At 45.0% G+C, this 20293-nt stretch overlaps 1 protein-coding gene across 5 annotated transcripts in view; it reads right to left on the bottom strand.

The window, feature by feature from the left end:
• The window catches only part of caprin1b (cell cycle associated protein 1b), a 185878-nt gene that overhangs the window by 97711 nt on the left and 67874 nt on the right, over window positions 1–20293 (bottom strand). For all 5 annotated transcript variants that reach the window (XM_068046422.1, XM_068046423.1, XM_068046425.1 and 2 more), the window contains exon 5: window positions 16333–16415. In XM_068046422.1, the coding sequence (XP_067902523.1) occupies window positions 16333–16415 (83 nt within the window). The remainder of the gene's footprint in view (window positions 1–16332; window positions 16416–20293) is intronic.

Raw genomic sequence — 20293 nt, 5'->3', positions numbered from 1 at the left:
TGGAGTCTGTGTACAGTACTGGTCTCCTTATTTAAGGAAGGACATAAATGCGTTGGAGGCAGTACAGAAAAGGTTTACTAGACTAATAACACCTGGAATGGGCAGGCTGTTTTATGACGCAAGATTGGACAGGCTAGGCTTGAATCCGCTGGAATTTAGAAGAGTAAGAGGTGACCTGATTGAAACAGGTAAGATCCTGAGGGGTCTTGACAGGGTGGATGTGGAAAGGATCTTTCCCCTTGTGTGAGAATCTAGAACTAGGGGTCACTGTTTAAAAATAAAGGGTCTCCCATTTAAGACAGATGAGGAGAAATTTTTTCTCTGAGGGTCGTGAGTCTTTGGAATTCTCTTCCTCAAAAGGCAGTGGAAGCAGAGTCTTTGAATATTTTTATGGCAGAGGTAGATAGACTCTTGAAAAGCAAGGAGGTGGAAGGTTATCTGGGGGTAGGGGGAAATGGGGAGGAATCAGTTCAGTCATAGACTTATTGAATGGCGGAGCGGGTTCGAAGGGCCGAGCGACCTACTCCTGCTCCTAATTCGTATATATATCCGTAAACACTTCCAGTGCAATACCTGCAGTCCTGCATCACTAGAAGTGTTGAGTTTCAAATGAGACACTTAACTGCTGGTTAAGGTGGACATAAGATACACACTATTCAAAAAGGACTAAAGTTTTCTGGACAACCTATCTCTCTCAACCAACACTCAACAGATTAACTAATAATCATTCATCGCATTTGCTATCTGTTGTTTCTTGTGCACGAATTATCTATCACATAGATTCATGTAATAGTACATCACAGGAGGCCATTCTGCCTGTTGAGTCTGTGCAAGCTCCAAGAGCAATACAGTTAGTATCATTGCAATTTTTTTCTCCTTCAAGGTATTCATCCAATTCCCTTTGAAAGCTAATATTAAATTTGTTTGTACCTCCCCATCAGGCAGTGCATTCCAAATTTTAACCACTTGATGCAAAATATTTTCTCCCTATGTCACCTCTGGTTCTTTCGCCAATTAACTTAAATCTATACCCTCTGGTATTTGGCCAGCTACTGTCAACAATTTCACTTTATTTACTCTATCTAAACCCTTCATTATTTAAAAACATCTTTATCAAATCTCCTCTTAGCCTTCTCTGCTCTAAGGAGATCAACCCCAGCTATTCAGTCTATTCACGTAATTGCAATCCCTCATCACTGGAACCATTCTGGTAAATCTCTTCTGTACCCTCTCCAGAACCTTCATATCCTTCCTAACGTGTGGTGCCCAATACTCCAGGTGGTGCCTAATTAGTGTTTTATACAGTTTTAGCGTAATTTTCTGGCTTTTGCACTCTATGCCTCTATTTAGAAAACCCAGAATACTATATGCTTTGTTAACTTGTCCTGCAGCCCTTTAAAATTGTACCACTTAGCTTATACTGTTTCGCCTTATTCTTTCCATCAAAATGCATCACCTCACACTTGTTTCTGTGCTGAGTTTCATCTGACATGTGTCCACCCATTCCTCCAGCCCTGTCCATGCCCTCCTGAAGTCTATTACTAACTTCCTCGCTGTTTATTATGCTATCAAGTTTCGGGTCATTAGCAAATTTTGAAATTACGCCCTACTTCAAGTGCAAGTCATTAATATATAACAAAAACAGTAGATTAGATTAGAGATACAGCACTGAAACAGGCCCTTCGGCCCACTAAGTCTGTGCCGAACATCAACCACCCATTTATACTAATCCTATACTAATCCCATATTCCTACCAAACATCCCCACCTGTCCCTATATTTCCCTACCACCTACCTATACTAGTGACAATTTATAATGGCCAATTTACCTATCAACCTGCAAGTCTTTTGGCTTGTGGGAGGAAACCGCAGCACCCGGAGAAAACCCACGCAGACACAGGGAGAACTTGCAAACTCCACACAGGCAGTACCCGGGTCCCTGGAGCTGTGAGGCTGCAGTGCTAACCACTGTGCCGCCCTAGTGCTTGCACTAAGCCCTAGGGAACACTTGTGTACACCTCTCCATTCCAAAAAACAACCATTCACCACAACTCTGCTTTCTCTCCTTAGTCAAGTGACTACACTTCCAAAACATGCAACCAATTGTTTGTAAAGTGTTTCATGACATCCCACGGTTGTGATAAGGTATTATTTAGAGACATACAGCACTGAAACAGGCCCTTCAGCCCACCGATTCTGTGCCAACCATCAACCACCCATTTATACTAATCCTACATTAATCCCATATTCCCTACCACATCCCCACCTTCCCTCAATTCTCCTACCACCTACCTGCACTGGGGGCAATTTACAATGGCCAATTTACCTACCAACCTGCAAGTCTTTGACTGTGGGAGGAAACCGGAGCATCCGGCGGAAACCCACACGGTCACAGGGAGAACTTGCAAACTCCGCACAGGCAGTACCCAGAACCGAACCCGGGTCGTTGGAGCAGTGAGGCTGCGGTGCTAACCACTGCGCCGCCCTAAATTATATTCTCCTCATGCACAATGTTCAACTTTCTTCTATGCAATAGTTGAATCATTACATCGTGATGATCTCCATGCCCCATGAGGCAATAAAAATAGTGTTTTTCTCAATTCAAAGATGCTTCCTTCCAATCTCAAACAGGTAGCTCGGATGGCTGAGCCTCATTGATCAACATACTTGGCCTCCATCACCTCTCACTTTGAACAGAGCTCCTATACCTCCTCCTGAGGCTGCCTTCCAGAAGTTCAGGTTTCTTCTTTCATATCAAAACAACTCCAAAACTTTAATCCTGCTTCCATATTTGGAGAGGCTCTTAAAACACCCAACCGCCAAATTCACAATTTTTCTTCTCTTCCTATTTCACCAATATTACTATGGCCCATACACTGTTCCTTTTAAAGTGTAAAAATTCTGCCCATACATCTAACATACCGTGCACTAAAGCGAAGTTATCATACAAATCCCATACTTCAAGTCACTCTTTTTCATGACCTAAAGAATGTCAGACAATCATACAACGCGGGAGCCCATTCATTCCATCATGCTTTTCTTTTTTTTTTTAAAAAGTTCTTGGGATGTGACTGTTGCTGGCAAGGCCAGCATTTATTGTTCATAACTAACTGCCCTTGAGAACGTAGTGGTGAGCTGCCTTCTTGAACCACTGACATCCATGTGGGCACATCCACAGTGCTGGTAAGGAGGGAGTTCCAGAATTTTGACTCAGTAACAGTGAAGGAATGGAGATATAGTTCCAAGTCAGGATGGTGTGTGACTTGGAGGGGAACTTGCAGGTGGTGGTGTTCTCATGCATTTACTGCCCTTGTCCTCCTAGGTGGTAGAGGCTGCCAAGTTTGGAAGGTGTCGAAGGAGCCTTGGCGAGTTGCTGCAGTGCACCTTGTAGATGGTACACACTGCTGCCACTGTGTGCTGGTGGTGGAGGGAGGGAATGTTGAAGGTGGTGGATAGGGTGTTAATCAAGCGAGCTGCTTTGTCCTGGATGGTGTCAAGCTTCTTGAGTGTTGTTGGAGCTGGAGTCATCCAGGCAAGAGCAGAGTATTCCATCACACTCCTGACTTGTAGATGGTGGAAGAGCTTTGAGGAGTCAGGTGGTGAGTTACTCGCCGCAGAATACCCAATCTCTGACCTGCTCTTGTATAAGGCTGGTCCAGTTAAGTTTCAGGTGAATGATAACCCAACCCCCCCCCCGCACCCCCCCCCCCAGCATGCTGATGGTGGAGGATTCAGCTATGGCAATGCTGTTGCATGTCAAGGGAAGATGGTTATATTTCTCTCTTGTTGGAGATGGTCAACGGCTTGCACTTGTGTGGTGCAAAGGTAATTTGCCACTTATCATCCCAAGCCTGAATGTTGTCCAGGTTTTGCTGCATACGGGCACAGACTGCTTCAGTATCTCAGGAGTTGCAAATGGTACTGAATGCTGTGCAATCAGCGAACATCCCCACTTCTGACCTTAAGCTGGAGGAAAGGTCATTGTTGAAGCAGCTGAAGATGGTTGGGCCTAGGACACTACCCTCTCCTGCAGCAATATCCTGGGGCTGAGATGATTGGCCTTCACAACCACACCAATCTTCCTCCTCCTTAAAAAAGCTGTTCAAATAGACACTCTCCCCTATGCACAGCTTGTTACCCAATTACTATTTGCCAATTTATCTGTTCTCTTTTACACCATGATGGTATTATGGACAATGGACCGTGGCCCATCACCTCAACAAATAAAAGGCATGTAGCAATTACATAGAGTGGTGTCAGGTTTAATGCAACCACAAAATCTGGGCAATTTTTATATATTTAGTAATCAATTATATTTGTCATCATTAACTGGTCTGCTCCAAGTGATCAACCAAATCACATTCTGTTGCCATGATTTGAACAATAAGCATCTGGATAATGATGCAGCATCATCCATGGGTACAGTCTTTATCCCTCTATACAAAACGAATTCTAGAGGCATTGTAAGTTCTGAGGAGGAGACAGTCTCCAAAGAGATAGATAGGTTAAGTGAGTGGGCAAAATTTGACAGATGGTGTATAATGTGGGAAAATGTGAGGTCGTCCACTTTGGCAGGAAGAATAGAAAAGCTGAAAATTATATAAAGAGAGAGAGAGATGGCAGAATGCTGCAATACAAAGGTATCTGGGTGTCTTCGTACATGAATCACAAAAAGTAAGCATGCAGGTACAAGTAATTAGTATGGCAAATGGAATGATGTTATTTATTGCAAGGGGGATGGAGTATAATAGTTGGGAAGTCTTGCTACAGCTGTACAGGGCATGGTGAGACCACATCTGGAGTAGCGTCACTGTCATTTACAGCACAGAAGGAGGCCATTCAGCCCATCGAGTCCATGCCAGAACTGTGTACAATACGGTACTATGTATAGCTTTGGTCTCCTTACTTGAGGGATGTACCTGCACTGAAAGCTGTTCAGAGAAGGTTCACTAGGCTGATTCCTGGGATGAAGGGGCTGTCTTATGAGAAAAGGTTGAGCAGGTTGGGCCTATATTCACAGAAGCTTAGAAGAATGAGAGGTGATCTTCACTGAAACTTAAAAGCTTCTGAGTGGGATTTCACAGGGTAGATGCTGAAAGTATTTTTCCCCTCATGGGGGAATCTAGAACTAGTGGGCACAGTTTCAAAATAAGGGTTCTTCCATTTAGGACGGAGATGAGGAGGAATTTCTTCCGAGGGTCATTAATCTTTGGAATTCTCTTTCCTCAGAAAGAATTGGAGGCTGGGTCATTCAATATATTCAAGGCTGAGTTTGACTCTCTTGCAAATCAAAAATCTGTCTAAGGTTATGGGGAATCGGTAGGAAAGTGGAGTTAAGGCCATAATCAGGTCAGCCTGATCTTATTGAATAGCGGAGCAGGATTGAGGGGCCAAACAGCCTACTCCTGCTCCTATTTCTTATGACCTTACCTCAGTAATTGACCAGGGAATGTAGCAGAGAAATCAAATGAAACAAATGAAATCTGAACAAAATAATTATATGTAGCAAACAGTTTGCTACTAAGGTTCAGATACGTTGGCCTGAAATTTTGTAATAGTAATGATGGCATAACTGTCAGCGCTTGCCATCATTACGCTCAAACTAGAAGCAACTTGCGAAGACCACACATGCAGAAATCCAGAAGGTGCCATCAGTGATTCTATGCTTCTTCAGAGTGTGCACTGTTGAGGTCTCCCCAAGAATGCAGTCAATTAGAAATCATTGAAACAAGAAGATCTTCTACTCAGCTTGCTGTAAAAACCCTAGAAAAAGTTACACCTCGTTGAATGACATGTAACTGCGTTTTTAAAGGCGTACCAAGTTCATTAATACTGCCAAACAGCCTCAATGGCTCTGCAACAGTAATTTGATATTTGAATATCAAATGTCTCTAAGAAATTCCTCATATTTAAAAAAAATGTCCCATTTATTTTGCTACCTATAAACATTAAAAAATTAAGTGGAGGAATTCAGTGGTTTTAACTTCCCAGTTTTCTGTGAGAATATTTCTACATAATTGGCTGCTTTAATAAAAGCAAAACACGCCGGATGCTAGAAAACTGAAATAAAAACAAAGTACTGGAAATACTCAGCAGCTCTGGCAGCATCTGTGGAGACGGAAACAAGAGTTAACGTTTCAGGCCTGTAACCTTTCATTAGAACACTGATGAAAGGTCACAGGCCTGAAATGTTAACTTGTTTCCCGCTCCACAAATGCTACTTGATTGGCTGCTTACCCTGCCTAATGACGTGACTGTTGCTGGACCCCTGAGATCCCCTTGACCTAGTGCCAGATTCAAAATTATGTGGGGAAGAGGAAGTCCAGGCCACAAGGGCAACTTTCTTCAAGGTCAGCAGCAAGCATAATTGCTTTGCTGCTGACCACAAAATCTAGCCCACAATTTCTAGCTTTAATTTTCTTTTTCTTATTCATTCATGGGATGGGGGCATCGATGGCTAGGCCAACATTTATTGCCCAATTCTAATTGCCCTCGAGAAGGCGGTGGTGAGCTGCCTTCTTGAACCGCTGCAATCCTTCGGGTGTAGGTACACCCATAGTGCTGTTAGGGAGGGAGTTCCCAGATTTTGACCAAGCGACAGTGAAGGAACAGCGAAATAGTCCCAAGTCAGGATGGTGTGTGGCTGGGAGGAGTACTTGAAGGTGGTGGTGTTAAAAGCTCCAGTCCCAATCATTTATACAGCCCCCACTTATCCCAGAAATCTGCCTATATCAGGCAAAAGGTGCTAACCGTATGCCATTATGATGGGTGTCAATGTGCCGTTTAAAGCATATTAAGTGTGCCGATTATTTTGGGCATTTCAAGTAGCTGTTCGCACATCATTTGAGTGTGATTATCTGTAATTAAATGCTATTGTGCATTCATCTGCTGTCAATAGTTTCTTATAATCCATTTCCCAATTCTAAAAGCATTGCAAGACAAAGCAACAGTGTTTAAGAGACAATCTCATCAAACCTAATTATAATGAATGATGATTCTGACACACAAGTCCAGAGCTGTCCAGCCCCTTGTAGCAATTTACTTTTCTCCCTCATCAGAATGAAATTTATAGGGATTATTCAAGCTTTGTTAATTTCACGCCCAATGTCTGCTGGGTTGTAAACATTTTCAATTAAACTTTTATCTACGTCAAAAGGGGGAACGCATGCAATATCACAATCATTGGCATTTCAGAATTAAGTGAAAATAATTTTTTTTGCCACATCCTTGGCACAAAAAATTAGTTTGTACAATGCACTCTGTTACAACTCCAAGACGCATTGAACACAGATAACCCAGTTGGTGCAAAAGGGAAATTTAAATCATTCTATTTTACAATGCATTAAATCCTGTTTTTAAATAGTTATGGGCATACACATTCCAATGAGACATTGATTCTGAACTGCTCTGCATATACATGCGCAATGCATATGTAATATAGAACGACAACAGGATCAATATACAATATAGATTGCATATCAGTCTCCACAGTTTTGTGTATGTTAAGTATTTTCTAGTTCAGATAGCCATTTGAACCCTTTCAGTAAACTGTACCTTGAATATTTAGGGGCATTTAACTACAATCATTCATAAATCAGCTCAGTCCAGAAGCTTTGCAAGGAATATCTTCGTTCTGTTTGCCTTCAAAATAAAGCGCAGAATTGCAGGGTGCTTCCCAATGCAACATGATCGGGTATTTGTTTTGTACTAACTGTAAAATCAGATTGTGAATCATTTCCCACGTGGAACATTACTGTGGAGAGTAATGGAACTGGGGCATTTAGACAGCAGGAAGTGGACAGACAGAATGAAGATTTCCTCAGACTTTTTTCCCCCCACAAATTCATTGCTTTCTTTGGCCCCCGTGTATAGCAGGCAAATTACATTGACAACACCCCACTATAATCAGTGAGCCAGTGGATGTTTAGATAGAAAAAAAATGCAAGATTCTTCACATTCTTCCTCTTTTGTCAGAATCTGAGATTGCAGCACAAGGCCATTCGACCCTTTACGCCAATATGAAATACTTTTGCAATAATCTAATAGAATCTCATTTTTCTGTGTCTGTTATATTTTATATATTTATCCAGCTCACCTTTAAATCTCTCAGCATCTGTCTCAATAGCCACTGGTGAAGCATTTTATGTTACAACAGCACTTCACAGGGAATAAAAAATTCTGATTTCAGTGATAATCCTGAGTCCATGCACTCTCGCTATTGATTCACCATCAAAAGGAAGCAACCTTCTCAATAGCTTTCATAATTATGTGCAAATGTGAAATATCAAAGCACAAAATATTTGAGGTAGTGTCACTTTAATCTCCACTTGAAGAATGGTACAGCTCCAGTGATCAAACTACCCAAGTTTGAAATTTTGAATGAATACTTTTCCTGCTCACTCAGATGCTTATCAAGTATTATCTTCATCCATCTCCTGTACAGTTATCTCAAATGTTATGTTTGTTTTCTTGTTGCAACAAACTATGATTCAGAGTTTCCAAAGCAATACAAGAATCTAAACTGCCTACTGTTTTTGAAGAAGCATGTCTGCAACAAACACACATGATACCAAATCATTAAAACCTCTAAAGTGCAGTTCAACTCTTCTGCACTCTGAGTAACGGTAGAAACTTCTTCTCCCTCACAATTCCATGTAAATTAGTCAACTGGTAGCATATGTAGGTTGACAATGGAGTTGAAATTTCAGTGGTGATTTACAATCATCATATTAATTCTCTCTGGGCGCCACGGGTTGCCTTTGTCGGTGGGAGAGGTCATTGCACCTCACTGGACAGCTACCGCCCGCCTCAAACCGGGCAGCCCCCGGTCAATAAGGTTCTGTCCCGCCACAGTCTGCCTGCTTCAATGGGTGCTTGGAGCTCAGGGGCATTGCCCGAAAGGTGGACTGATACACCGCACCAAACAACATGAAAAAAGGAAAGAAGGTACCAGCCCTTCGCTTTGCAAGCTGGAACGTCAGAACTATGTGTCCTGGCCTGTCGGAAGACCTTACACAAATCAACGATTCTCGGAAGACCGCCATCATTAACAACGAGCTCAGTAGATTCAATGTGGACATTGCAGCACTTCAGGAGACTCGCCTCCCCGCGAGTGACTCTCTAGCATAGCAAGACTACACCTTCTTCAGGCAGGGCAGGGATCCTGAAGAACCAAGACAGCATGGAGTGGGCTTCGCCATCAGAAACTCCTTGCTCAGCATGATAGAGCCTCCCTCAAATGGCTCGGAACGCATACTGTCCATCCGACTGCTCACCACCTCTGGTCCAGTACACCTACTCAGCATCTATGCTCCAACACTCTGCTCCCCACCTGAAGCTAAAGACCAGTTCTATGAACAACTCCATATCATTAGCAGCATCCCCAACACCGAACACCTATTCCTGCTGGGGGACTTTAATGCCAGGGTTGGGGCCGACCATGACTCATGGCCCTCCTGCCTTGGGCGCTATGGCGTTGGAAGGATGAATGAGAACGGGCAGAGACTGCTTGAGTTATGTACCTATCATAACCTCTGCATCACCAACTCGTTCTTTCACACTAAACCCTGTCACCAGGTTTCATGGAGGCACCCAAGATCACGTCGTTGGCACCAGCTAGACCTCATTGTCACAAGGCGAGCCGCCTTAAACAGTGTTCAAATCACACGCAGCTTCCACAGTGCGGACTGCGACACCGACCACTCCCTGGTGTGCAGCAAGGTTAGACTCAGACCAAAGAAGTTGCATCATTCCAAGCAGAAGGGCCACCCGCGCATCAACACGAGCAGAATTTTTCACCCACAGCTGTTACAAAAATTTCTAAATTCACTTGTAACAGCCCTTCAAAACACTCCCACAGGGGATGCTGAGACCAAGTGGGCCCACATCAGAGACGCCATCTATGAGTCAGCTTTGACCACCTACGGCAAAAGTGCGAAGAGAAATGCAGACTGGTTTCAATCTCATAATGAAGAGCTGGAACCTGTCATAGCTGCTAAGCGCATTGCACTGTTGAACTACAAGAAAGCCCCCAGCGATTTAACATCCGCAGCACTTAAAGCAGCCAGAAGTACTGCACAAAGAACAGCTAGGCGTTGCGCAAACGACTACTGGCAACACCTATGCAGTCATATTCAGCTGGCCTCAGACACCGGAAACATCAGAGGAATGTATGATGGCATGAACAGAGCTCTTGGGCCAACCATCAAGAAGATCGCCCCCCTCAAATCTAAATCGGGGGACATAATCACTGACCAATGCAAACAGATGGACCGCTGGGTTGAACACTACCTAGAACTGCACTCCTGGGAGAATGCTGTCACTGAGACTGCCCTCAATGCAGCCCAGCCTCTACCAGTCATGGATGAGCTGGACATACAGCCAACCAAATCGGAACTCAGTGATGCCATTGATTCCCTAGCCAGCGGAAAAGCCCCTGGGAAGGACAGCATTACCCCTGAAATAATCAAGAGTGCCAAGCCTGCTATACTCTCAGCACTACATGAACTGCTATGCCTGTGCTGGGATGAGGGAGCAGTACCCCAGGACATGCGCGATGCCAACATCATCACCCTCTATAAAAACAAAGGTGACCGCGGTGACTGCAACAACTACCGTGGAATCTCCCTGCTCAGCATAGTGGGGAAAGTCTTTGCTCGAGTCGCTCTGAACAGGCTCCAGAAGCTGGCCGAGCGCGTCTACCCTGAGGCAGTGTGGCTTTCGTGCAGAGAGATCGACCATTGACATGCTGTTCTCCCTTCGTCAGATACAGGAGAAATGCCGTGAACAACAGATGCCCCTCTACATTGCTTTCATTGATCTCACCAAAGCCTTTGACCTCATCAGCAGACGTGGTCTCTTCAGACTACTAGAAAAGATCGGATGTCCACCAAAGCTACTAAGTATCATCACCTCATTCCATGACAATATGAAAGGCACAATTCAACATGGTGGCTCCTCATCAGAGCCCTTTCCTATCCTGAGTGGTGTGAAACAGGGCTGTGTTCTCGCACCCACACTTTTTGGGATTTTCTTCTCCCTGCTGCTTTCACATGCGTTCAAATCCTCTGAAGAAGGAATTTTCCTCCACACAAGATCAGGGGGCAGGTTGTTCAACCTTGCCCGTCTAAGAGCGAAGTCCAAAGTACGGAAAGTCCTCATCAGAGAACTCCTCTTTGCTGACGATGCTGCTTTAACATCTCACACTGAAGAGTGCCTGCAGAGTCTCATCGACAGGTTTGCGGCTGCCTGCAATGAATTTGGCCTAACCATCAGCCTCAAGAAAACGATCATGGGGCAGGATGCCAGAAATGCTCCATCCATCAATATTGGCGACCACGCTCTGGAAGTGGTTCAAGAGTTCACCTACCTAGGCTCAACTATCACCAGTAACCTGTCTCTAGATGCAGAAATCAACAAGCGCATGGGAAAGGCTTCCACTGCTATGTCCAGACTGGCCAAGAGAGTGTGGGAAAATGGCGCACTGACACGGAACACAAAAGTCCGAGTGTATCAGGCCTGTGTCCTCAGTACCTTGCTCTACGGCAGCGAGGCCTGGACAACGTATGCCAGCCAAGAGCAACGTCTCAATTCATTCCATCTTCGCTGCCTTCGGAGAATACTTGGCATCAGGTGGCAGGACCATATCTCCAACACAGAAGTCCTTGAAGCGGCCAACACCCCCAGCTTATACACACTATTGAGTCAGCGGCGCTTGAGATGGCTTGGCCATGTGAGCCACATGGAAGATGGCAGGATCCCCAAAGACACATTGTACAGCGAGCTCGCCACTGGTATCAGACCCACCGGCCGTCCATGTCTCCGCTATAAAGACATCTGCAAACGCGACATGAAATCGTGTGACATTGATCACAAGTCGTGGGAGTCAGTTGCCAGCATTCGCCAGAGCTGGCGGGCAGCCATAAAGACAGGGCTAAATTGTGGCGAGTCGAAGAGACTTAGTAGTTGGGAGGAAAAAAAGACAGAGGCGCAAGGGGAGAGCCAACTGTGCAACAGCCCCAACAAACAAATTTCTCTGCAGCACCTGTGGAAGAGCCTGTCACTCCAGAATTGGCCTTTATAGCCACTCCAGGCGCTGCTTCACAAACCACTGACCACCTCCAGGCGCGTATCCATTGTCTCTCGAGATAAGGAGGCCCAAAAGAAAGAATTAATTCTCTCATATCCTTCTTAGCACATCGATGGCCAAACAGTCCAAAACTCTGAAAACACTATCTAGTTTTTTTTTTTGTTTGTCACACACCTTCCATTGTATTTCATACCTGGTTAAAGAGCACTCAGACAACCAGTTCCCAGATATCTTCAACTCTCAACAAAAAGCCAGGCTGTGCACACTATCATTCTGGGTAACTATCTCCCACTTTCCCATCCGCACTGTAGGACTATAACTGGCCGCAATTGATATATAGAATTCCTGGTAACCACTGACATTTTAATACTTGGTACATTATTTGGAGCACTAATGTATTATCTGATGTCACCTCAGCTATAATGGCTGACTTCATCAGATCGTATGCAAGTAAATAAAAGAAACTCAAAGATGAAATCCTATTGCAGTTTTACCCTACCCTCCAAAGGCAAACTCAGCTCTTGTAAAATTGAAGGAGGAAAGGCAACATCGAAGTCTAAACTGTCATGCATTTAGTTGTCTTGCAAGATGCCTTGATTAACAAGTACAACTCCTATTTGTACATCCACGGTAAAAGCTGTGGAGAAGCTTACATCTCAGCAAACATATTGAAAGGATTAAATTGAGTTATAGCAGGTGAATGTTAAACGAATAGGTTGGGAGCGTACAGTTCACTATCAAGTGCTTTTCTCTCAAGAAACAAAAATAGATCTGTATTTCAAGACATTCTGCAGAGAGAGTTAAACTTCCATCAAACCTTTGTATGCCTTTGGGGTTTACATTAGATATTTCCTTAGGTCCAGCATCACCAACTACTCCCATTAACAGAACTTGCATCCCTATAAACCAGAGCATGCTACCAAACACCAGCTTACTGCCATGCTGCTTTGTGACCTCTATTCTGAAAGATGGATGGATTTATTCCATCAGACCAAAGTTCATGTTATAAACCGACCCTCAGCAAAAAACTGATTCTTGAAATATAGCAGCTGATGTAGCAAAGCATTACCACAAACCTCCAGATAGCTTTACATCCTGGTTTCAGACTAACTGAGCCACAGAACTGTCCGAAGGGCTTACAAAAAAAAAGTCACGTCCCTCATGATATGAAGATGGGCTACATTTGAAAGATACAGCTGTCGATTAGGCCACTATCCCCAAACAAACCTCAATTCTTCAATCCCACACAATATTCAAATCCAATAAGATGACCTACTTCAATCTTCGGTTACAAATACTTTAAACCACCTGTACTTGGATAGTGACATAACGACAGAAATCAAATCACACAGAACATACCGCCGTGCATTATTCTGCCTTTGTCTACATGGATCTTAGTAAGGCATTGGACAAGGTCCCACATGGCAGACTGGTCAGTAAAATGAAAGCCCATGGGATACAGAGGAATGTGGCAGGTTGGATCCAAAATTGGCTCAGTGAGAGGAAACAAAGGGTAGTAGTCGACGGATGTTTTTGTGAATGGAAAGCTGTTTCCAGTGGCGTTCCACAGGGCTCAGTGTTGGGTCCCTTGCTGTTTGTGGTATATATTAATGATTTGGACTTCAATGTGGGAGACATGATTGGGAAATTTGCTGATGACACAAAAATTGGCCACGTAGTTGATTGTGAAGAGGATAGCTGTAGACTCCAAAATTATATCAATGGTTTGGTTAAGTGGACAGAGAAGTGGCAAATGGAATTCAATCCGCAGAAGTGTGAGGTAATGCATTTGGGGAGGACAAATAAAGCAGGAGAATACACAATAAACGGGAGGATATTGAGGGGCATAAAGAAGTGAGAGACCTTGAGTGCATGTCCACAGGTCCCTAAAAGGTGGCAGGACAGGTAGATAGAGTGGTGAAGGCGGCGTATGGAATGCTTTCCTTTATTGGCCAAGGTATAGAATACAAAAGCAGGGACGCAATGCTGGAACCGTAGAAGACGCTGGTTAGGCCACAGCTGGAGTCTTCTTTGGCCTCCTTATCTGGAGAGACAATGGGTAAGCGCCTAGAAGTGGTCAGTGGTGTGTGGAGCAGTGCCTGGAGTGGCTATAAAGGCTAATTCTAGAGTGACAGGCTCTCCACAGGTGCTGCAGAGAAATTTGTTTGTCGGGGCTGTTACACAGTTGGCTCTCCCCTTGCGCTTTTGTCTTTTTTCCTGCCAACTGCTAAGTCTCTTCGACTCGCCACACTTTAGCCCCGCCTTTATGGCTGCCCGCCAGCTCTGGCGAACGCTGGCAACTGACTCCCACGACTTGTGATCAATGTCACAGGACTTCATGTCGCGTTTGCAGACGTCTTTAAAGCGGAGACTTGGACGGCCGGTGGGTCTGATACCAGTGTCTTTGGGGATCCTGCCATCTTCCATGCGGCTCACATGGCCAAGCCATCTCAAGCGCCGCTGACTCAGTAGTGTGTATAAGCTGGGGATGTTGGCCGCTTCGAGGACTTCTGTGTTGGAGATACGGTCCTGCCACCTGATGCCAAGTATTCTCCGAAGGCAGCGAAGATGGAATGAATTGAGATGTCGCTCTTGGCTGACATACGTTGTCCAGGCCTCGCTGCCATAGAGCAAGGTACTGAGGACACAGGCTTGATACACTCGGACTTTTGTGTTACGTGTCAGTGCGTCATTTTCCCACACTCTCTTGGCCAGTCTGGATATAGCAGTGAAAGCCTTTCCCATGCGCTTGTTGATTTCTGCATCTAGAGACAGGTTACTGGTGATAGTTGAGTCTAGGTAGGTGAACTCTTGAACCACTTCCAGAGCGTGGTCGCCAATATTGATGGATGGAGCATTTCTGACGTCCTGCCCCATGATGTTAGTTTTCTTGAGGCTGATGGTTAGGCCAAATTCATTGCAGGCAGCCGCAAACCTGTCGATGAGAGAGGAGCTCCCTGATGAGGACTTTCCGTACATTGGACTTCGCTCTTAGACGGGCAAGGTTGAACAACCTGCCCCCTGATCTTGTGTGGAGCAAAATTCCTTCTTCAGAGGACTTGAACGCATGTGAAAGCAGCAGGGAGAAGAAAATCCCAAAAAGTGTGGGTGCGAGAACACAGCCCTGTTTCACGCCACTCAGGATAGGAGAGGGGTCAGCTGGAGTATTGCATACAATGCTGGTCACATTACAGGAAGAACATAATTGCTCTGGAGAGAGTAGAGAGAAGAGTTACAAGAATGTTGCCAGGGCTTGAAAGTTGCAGCGATAAGGCAAGATTGGATAGGCTAGGGTTGTTTTCCTTAGAACAGAGGAGACTGAGGGGTTACTTAATTGAAGTGTACAAAATTATGAGGGGCCTAGATAAAGTAGACAGGAGGGACCTGTTTCCCCTCGCAGAGAGGTCAATTACTAGGGGACACAGAGTTAAGGTGAATGGTAGATTAGATTAGATTAGATTAGAGATACAGCACTGAAACAGGCCCTTCGGCCCACCGAGTCTGTGCCGAACATCAACCACCCATTTATACTAATCCTACACTAATCCCATATTCCTACCAAACATCCCCACCTGTCCCAATATTTCCCTACCACCTACCTATAGTAGTGACAATTTATAATGGCCAATTTACCTATCAAGTCTTTTGGCTTGTGGGAGGAAACCGGAGCACCCGGAGAAAAGCCACGCAGACACAGGGAGAACTTGCAAACTCCACACAGGCAGTACCCGGAATCGAACCCGGGTCCCACGAACTGTGAGGCTGCGGTGCTAACCACTGCGCCACTGTGCCGTAGAAGGATTAGAGGGGACATGGGGAAAAACTTTTTCACCCAGAGAGTGGTGGGTGTCTGGAATTCACTGGTAGGTTTGGTGGTGGAAGCAGAAACCCTCAATTCTTTTAAAAAGGTACCTGGACATGCACCTGAAGTGCTGTAACCTGCAAGGCTATGGACCAGGTGCTGGAAGGTGGGATTAGGTTGGGCAGCTAGTCTTTTCAGCCGGCACGGACATGACAGGCTGACTGGCCTCCTTCTGTGCCATAATTTTTCTATGGTTCTATGGTCTTGAGGTGTGAAAATTTGCTAGACTGTCATATAATTCATTGTAACTGACCTTAACCCTGCTTGTGCCACATCTGGAAATAAAGATTCCTGTAAAGAATCGGAACAAAGGTACTTCATCCTCTGTCACAGCCTCGGTTTGAAATCCTACCAAAAACACAAAATTGGTTTCAGATACTCACAAGTTGTGGCCCCGACTTTCTTGTCTTTGCCTTCCAGTAGGTCCCATAAGTGCACTGATGCTTGTTCAAATTGTTCACACAACCTATAAATAATAAAATAATTTAAGCACGGGTCTGCACAATGACTATTTAATAAAAATAGCTACATCTACAGAAAACATATCCATTTTAACACCCAAAGGACTTTTGAAAGCACATTTTGATATTAAGCCTCACTTGCATGATAGGAACATAAGATCTGCTTAAGAAGAGTACGAGCTTCAGGTCAATCATTGGGTTGTTTCTGCTATGCTGCACAGGAGAGAGGAAGAGGCAAGGGTGAGGGGAGGAAGGGCGCATGAGAGAAAGGGAAGGACCCACTGAGAGCAAGATAGGGGAGAAAAATAAGCACTTGTAGTTAGGTGCCCTTCACAGCTCAGGGCATTCTCATGCATTTCATAGCTATTGAACTTTTTTTGAACTATATCTGTTGTTGCAATGTTGGGATTAGCCAAATTGCACAAAAGATCCCAGAGACCAAATAGGTTAAAGAACAAGATAATTTTTCTATAGACACTGGTTGAGTGCTAATGTTAATCAGGACAGGATATCGCTCCTGCTTTAAGAGTGCCATGAGTTGTTTTATATCCAGAGAAGTCAGGCGACGCCAAATCTGAAAGACTCTGCCAATGAAACGCCCTCTCATTGATGCAATGGATATTTTTTCCTAGATTACGTGCTCAAGTCTATGAAGTGAGACTTGAACCCACAACCATCTAACTCAGAGGCAAAAGTCAAGGCTGACGCACATCGAATCACTTGTTCATTGGTTAGCCATAGCCAGACACCCCAAACATGGTTTAGTCATAAAAGTGGAAACCCTGAGACCTTCCAGCCACGTGTATATTAGCAAGAATAATGACTATAGTTTTCACGAATACTGTAATCTGCATAGCAAACAAAGGATCACAGTGCTGGTTGGGTTTAAGGAACATCTGACTTGGATACAAACTGTAAAGCAAACTACAAAATTTCATACAAAAGCAAAATACTGCAAATACTGGAAATCTGAACTAATAACAGAAGATGCTGGAAATACTCAGGAGGTCAAGAAGCATCTGTGGAGAGAGAAACAGAGTTAATGTTTCAAAACGATGATCCTTCATTAGAACTGGGAAAAATCAGAAATGTAGGAGGTTTTAAGCAAGTGAAAGAGGGAGGGTGGAAAAAGAACAAAAGGGAAGGTCTGTGATAGGGTGGAAGGAGAGATTAAATGACAAAAGTTTGTGATAAGGGGAAAGACGAGACTAATACCCAAACTTGCAAAGAGAAAGGAATCAAAACGGGGCAGAGATTACGGCCTGATATTGTTGAGCTCAACGTTGAGTGCAGAAGGCTGCAAAGCACCGAATCCAAAAATGAGATGCTGTTCCTTGACCGTTAAACTTCACTGGAACACTGCAAGAGGCCAAGGCCAGAGGGGTCAGCATGACAGCAAGGTGGAGAATTACAATGCCAGGCCAGCCAAAGCTCAGGGTCACACACGCGGACTGAGTAGAGGTGTTCCACAAAGCAGTGACCCAATGTTTCCTCTCCCCAATGTAGAGCAGACTGCATTTTGAGTGGTGGATACAGTATGCTAAATTGAAAGTACACAAATTGCTGTTTCACCTGAAAGGAATGTTTGGGGCCTTGGACGATGAGAGAGGACGGAAAAAGGCAGGTGTTGCATCTCCTGTGCTTGCATGGAAATGTGCAGTGGGAAGGGGACAAGTTGTTGGAGGTAATTGAGGAGCGGACCAATGTGTCGCAGAGGGAATGGTCCCTTTTGAATGCTGGAAGGGGAGGGGAGGCAAAGATGTGTTTGGTGGTGGTATCACACTGGAGATGGCAGAAATGGTGAAGGATGATCTGTTGGATACGAAGGCTGATGGGGTGCAAGGTGAGGACAAGGGGAACTCTTATCATAGTTCTGGGTGAGAGGGGAAAGGGTGAGAGCAGAAGTGCAGGAAATAGGATGGACAAGGTCAAGGGCCCCAAGCACCACAGTGAGGGAGAATCCTCTGTTGAAGCACAAACACACATCAGATGCATTGGTATGCAAGTTTGCATCATGAGAACTGATACAACAGAGCCAGAGAAACTGGGACAATAGAGTGGTGCCCTTACAGAGTGAGAGGAAGTGCAGTTGAGGTAGCTGTAAGAGTCAATGGGCATATAGTGAATATTTATTGATGGCCTATCCCCAGAAATGGAGACAGAGAAATTGAGGAAGGGAAGGGAAGAGCCAGAGATGAACCATCGGAAGGTGAGAGAAGGGTGGAAATTGGAAGCAAAGTTGATAATTTTCCAGTTTAGGGAAGAGCAGGAAATAGCACCATTACAGTCATCGATATACCAGAAGAGGTGAGGGAGGGGGTCAGAGTAGGAATAGAACAAGGAATATTCCACATATTCCACAAAAAGGCAGCACAACTAGGATTCACATGAGCACTCATAGGAACACCTTTTATTTGGAGGAAGCGAGTAGAGTTAAAGAAGTTGTTTAATGTGGGAACAAGTTCGGCCAGACAGAGGAAGGTGGTGTTGCATACAGACCTGTCGGGCCTCCATTCAAGTAAGAAGCAAAGAGCCCCAATGCCATCCGGGTGGGGTGAAGAGGAAATGGTTAGGGCCAGGAAATTGGTAACAGTTCAAGTGACAGAGCGCATTGGAAGTGTCACGGGTGTAGGTGGGAGGAGACTGAACATGGAGAGAAAAAAATGAGTTGAGATAGTAAGAAATCAGTTCCGTGAGGCAGTAACAGGTTGTAACGATAAGTTTACCAGTCCTGCTTGTGGATCTTGGGAAGGAGGTAGAAGAGGGCTGTTCAGGGTTTGGGGACTGTGAGGTTGGTAGCCATGGAGGGAAGATCACTAGAGAGAATGAGGTCAGTGACAGTCCTGGAGATGATGGCTTAATATTAAGTAATGGGGTCATGGTCCAGGGAGGTAGAAGGAAGTGGCGTACAGCCTCTGACAGGGAGAGGTCAGTTACCAGACAACAGCACCACCCTGGTCAGCAGGTTTCATGTTTACTGGAAAATTGATCTGAGCCTTCGGATTTTTTTTTCTTTCACGGAATGTGGGCATCGATGGCTGGGCCAGCATTTATTGCCCATCCTTAACTATCCTCGAGAAGTTGGTGGTGAGCCGCCTTCTTGAACCACTGAAGTCCATGGGGCGTAGGAACACCCACAATGCCATTAGGAAGGGAGCTCCAGGATTTTGACCCAGCGGCAGTGAAGGAACGATGATATAGTTCCAAGTCAGGATGGTGTGACTTGGAGGGGAATTTGCAGGTGATGCTGTTCCCATGCATCTGCTGCCCTTCTCCTTCTAGGTGGTACAGGTCGTGGGTTTGGAAGGTGCTTTCGAAGAAAGCTTAGCGAGTTGCTGCAGTGCATCTTGTAGATGGTACACAGTGCTGTCGCTGTGCGTTGGTGGTGGAGGGAGTGAATGTTGAAGGTGGTGGATGGAGTGTTAATCAAGTGGGCTGCTTGGTCCTGGATGGTGTTGAGCTTGAGTGCTGTTGGAGCTGGAGTCATCCAGGCAAGTGGAGAGTATTCCATCACACTCCTGACTTGATCTTTGTAGATGCTGGACAGGCTTTGGAGAGTCAGGTGGTGAGTTACTCGCCACAGAATTCCCAGCCTCTAACCTGCTCTTATAGCCACTGTATAGCTGGTCCAGTTCAGTTTCCGGTCAGTGGTGACCCCCAGAATGTTGATAGTGGGGGATTCAGTGATGGCAATGCTATCAAATGTCAAAGGGAGATGGTCGGATTCTCTCTTGATGGAGATGGTCATTGCCTGGCACTTGTGTGGCATGCATGTTACTTGCCGTCTATCAGCCTAAGCCTGAATATTATCCAGGTCTTGCTGCATATGGACGCAGATTGCTTCACCACCTGATGAGTTGCGAATGGTACTGAGCATTGTACA

This window comes from Heterodontus francisci, chromosome 14, assembly GCF_036365525.1.
Source record: "Heterodontus francisci isolate sHetFra1 chromosome 14, sHetFra1.hap1, whole genome shotgun sequence".
NCBI classification, from domain to species: Eukaryota; Metazoa; Chordata; class Chondrichthyes; order Heterodontiformes; family Heterodontidae; genus Heterodontus; species Heterodontus francisci.
Note: the sequence above shows the minus strand (reverse complement) of the source record. Positions and strands in the feature narration are given on the sequence as shown.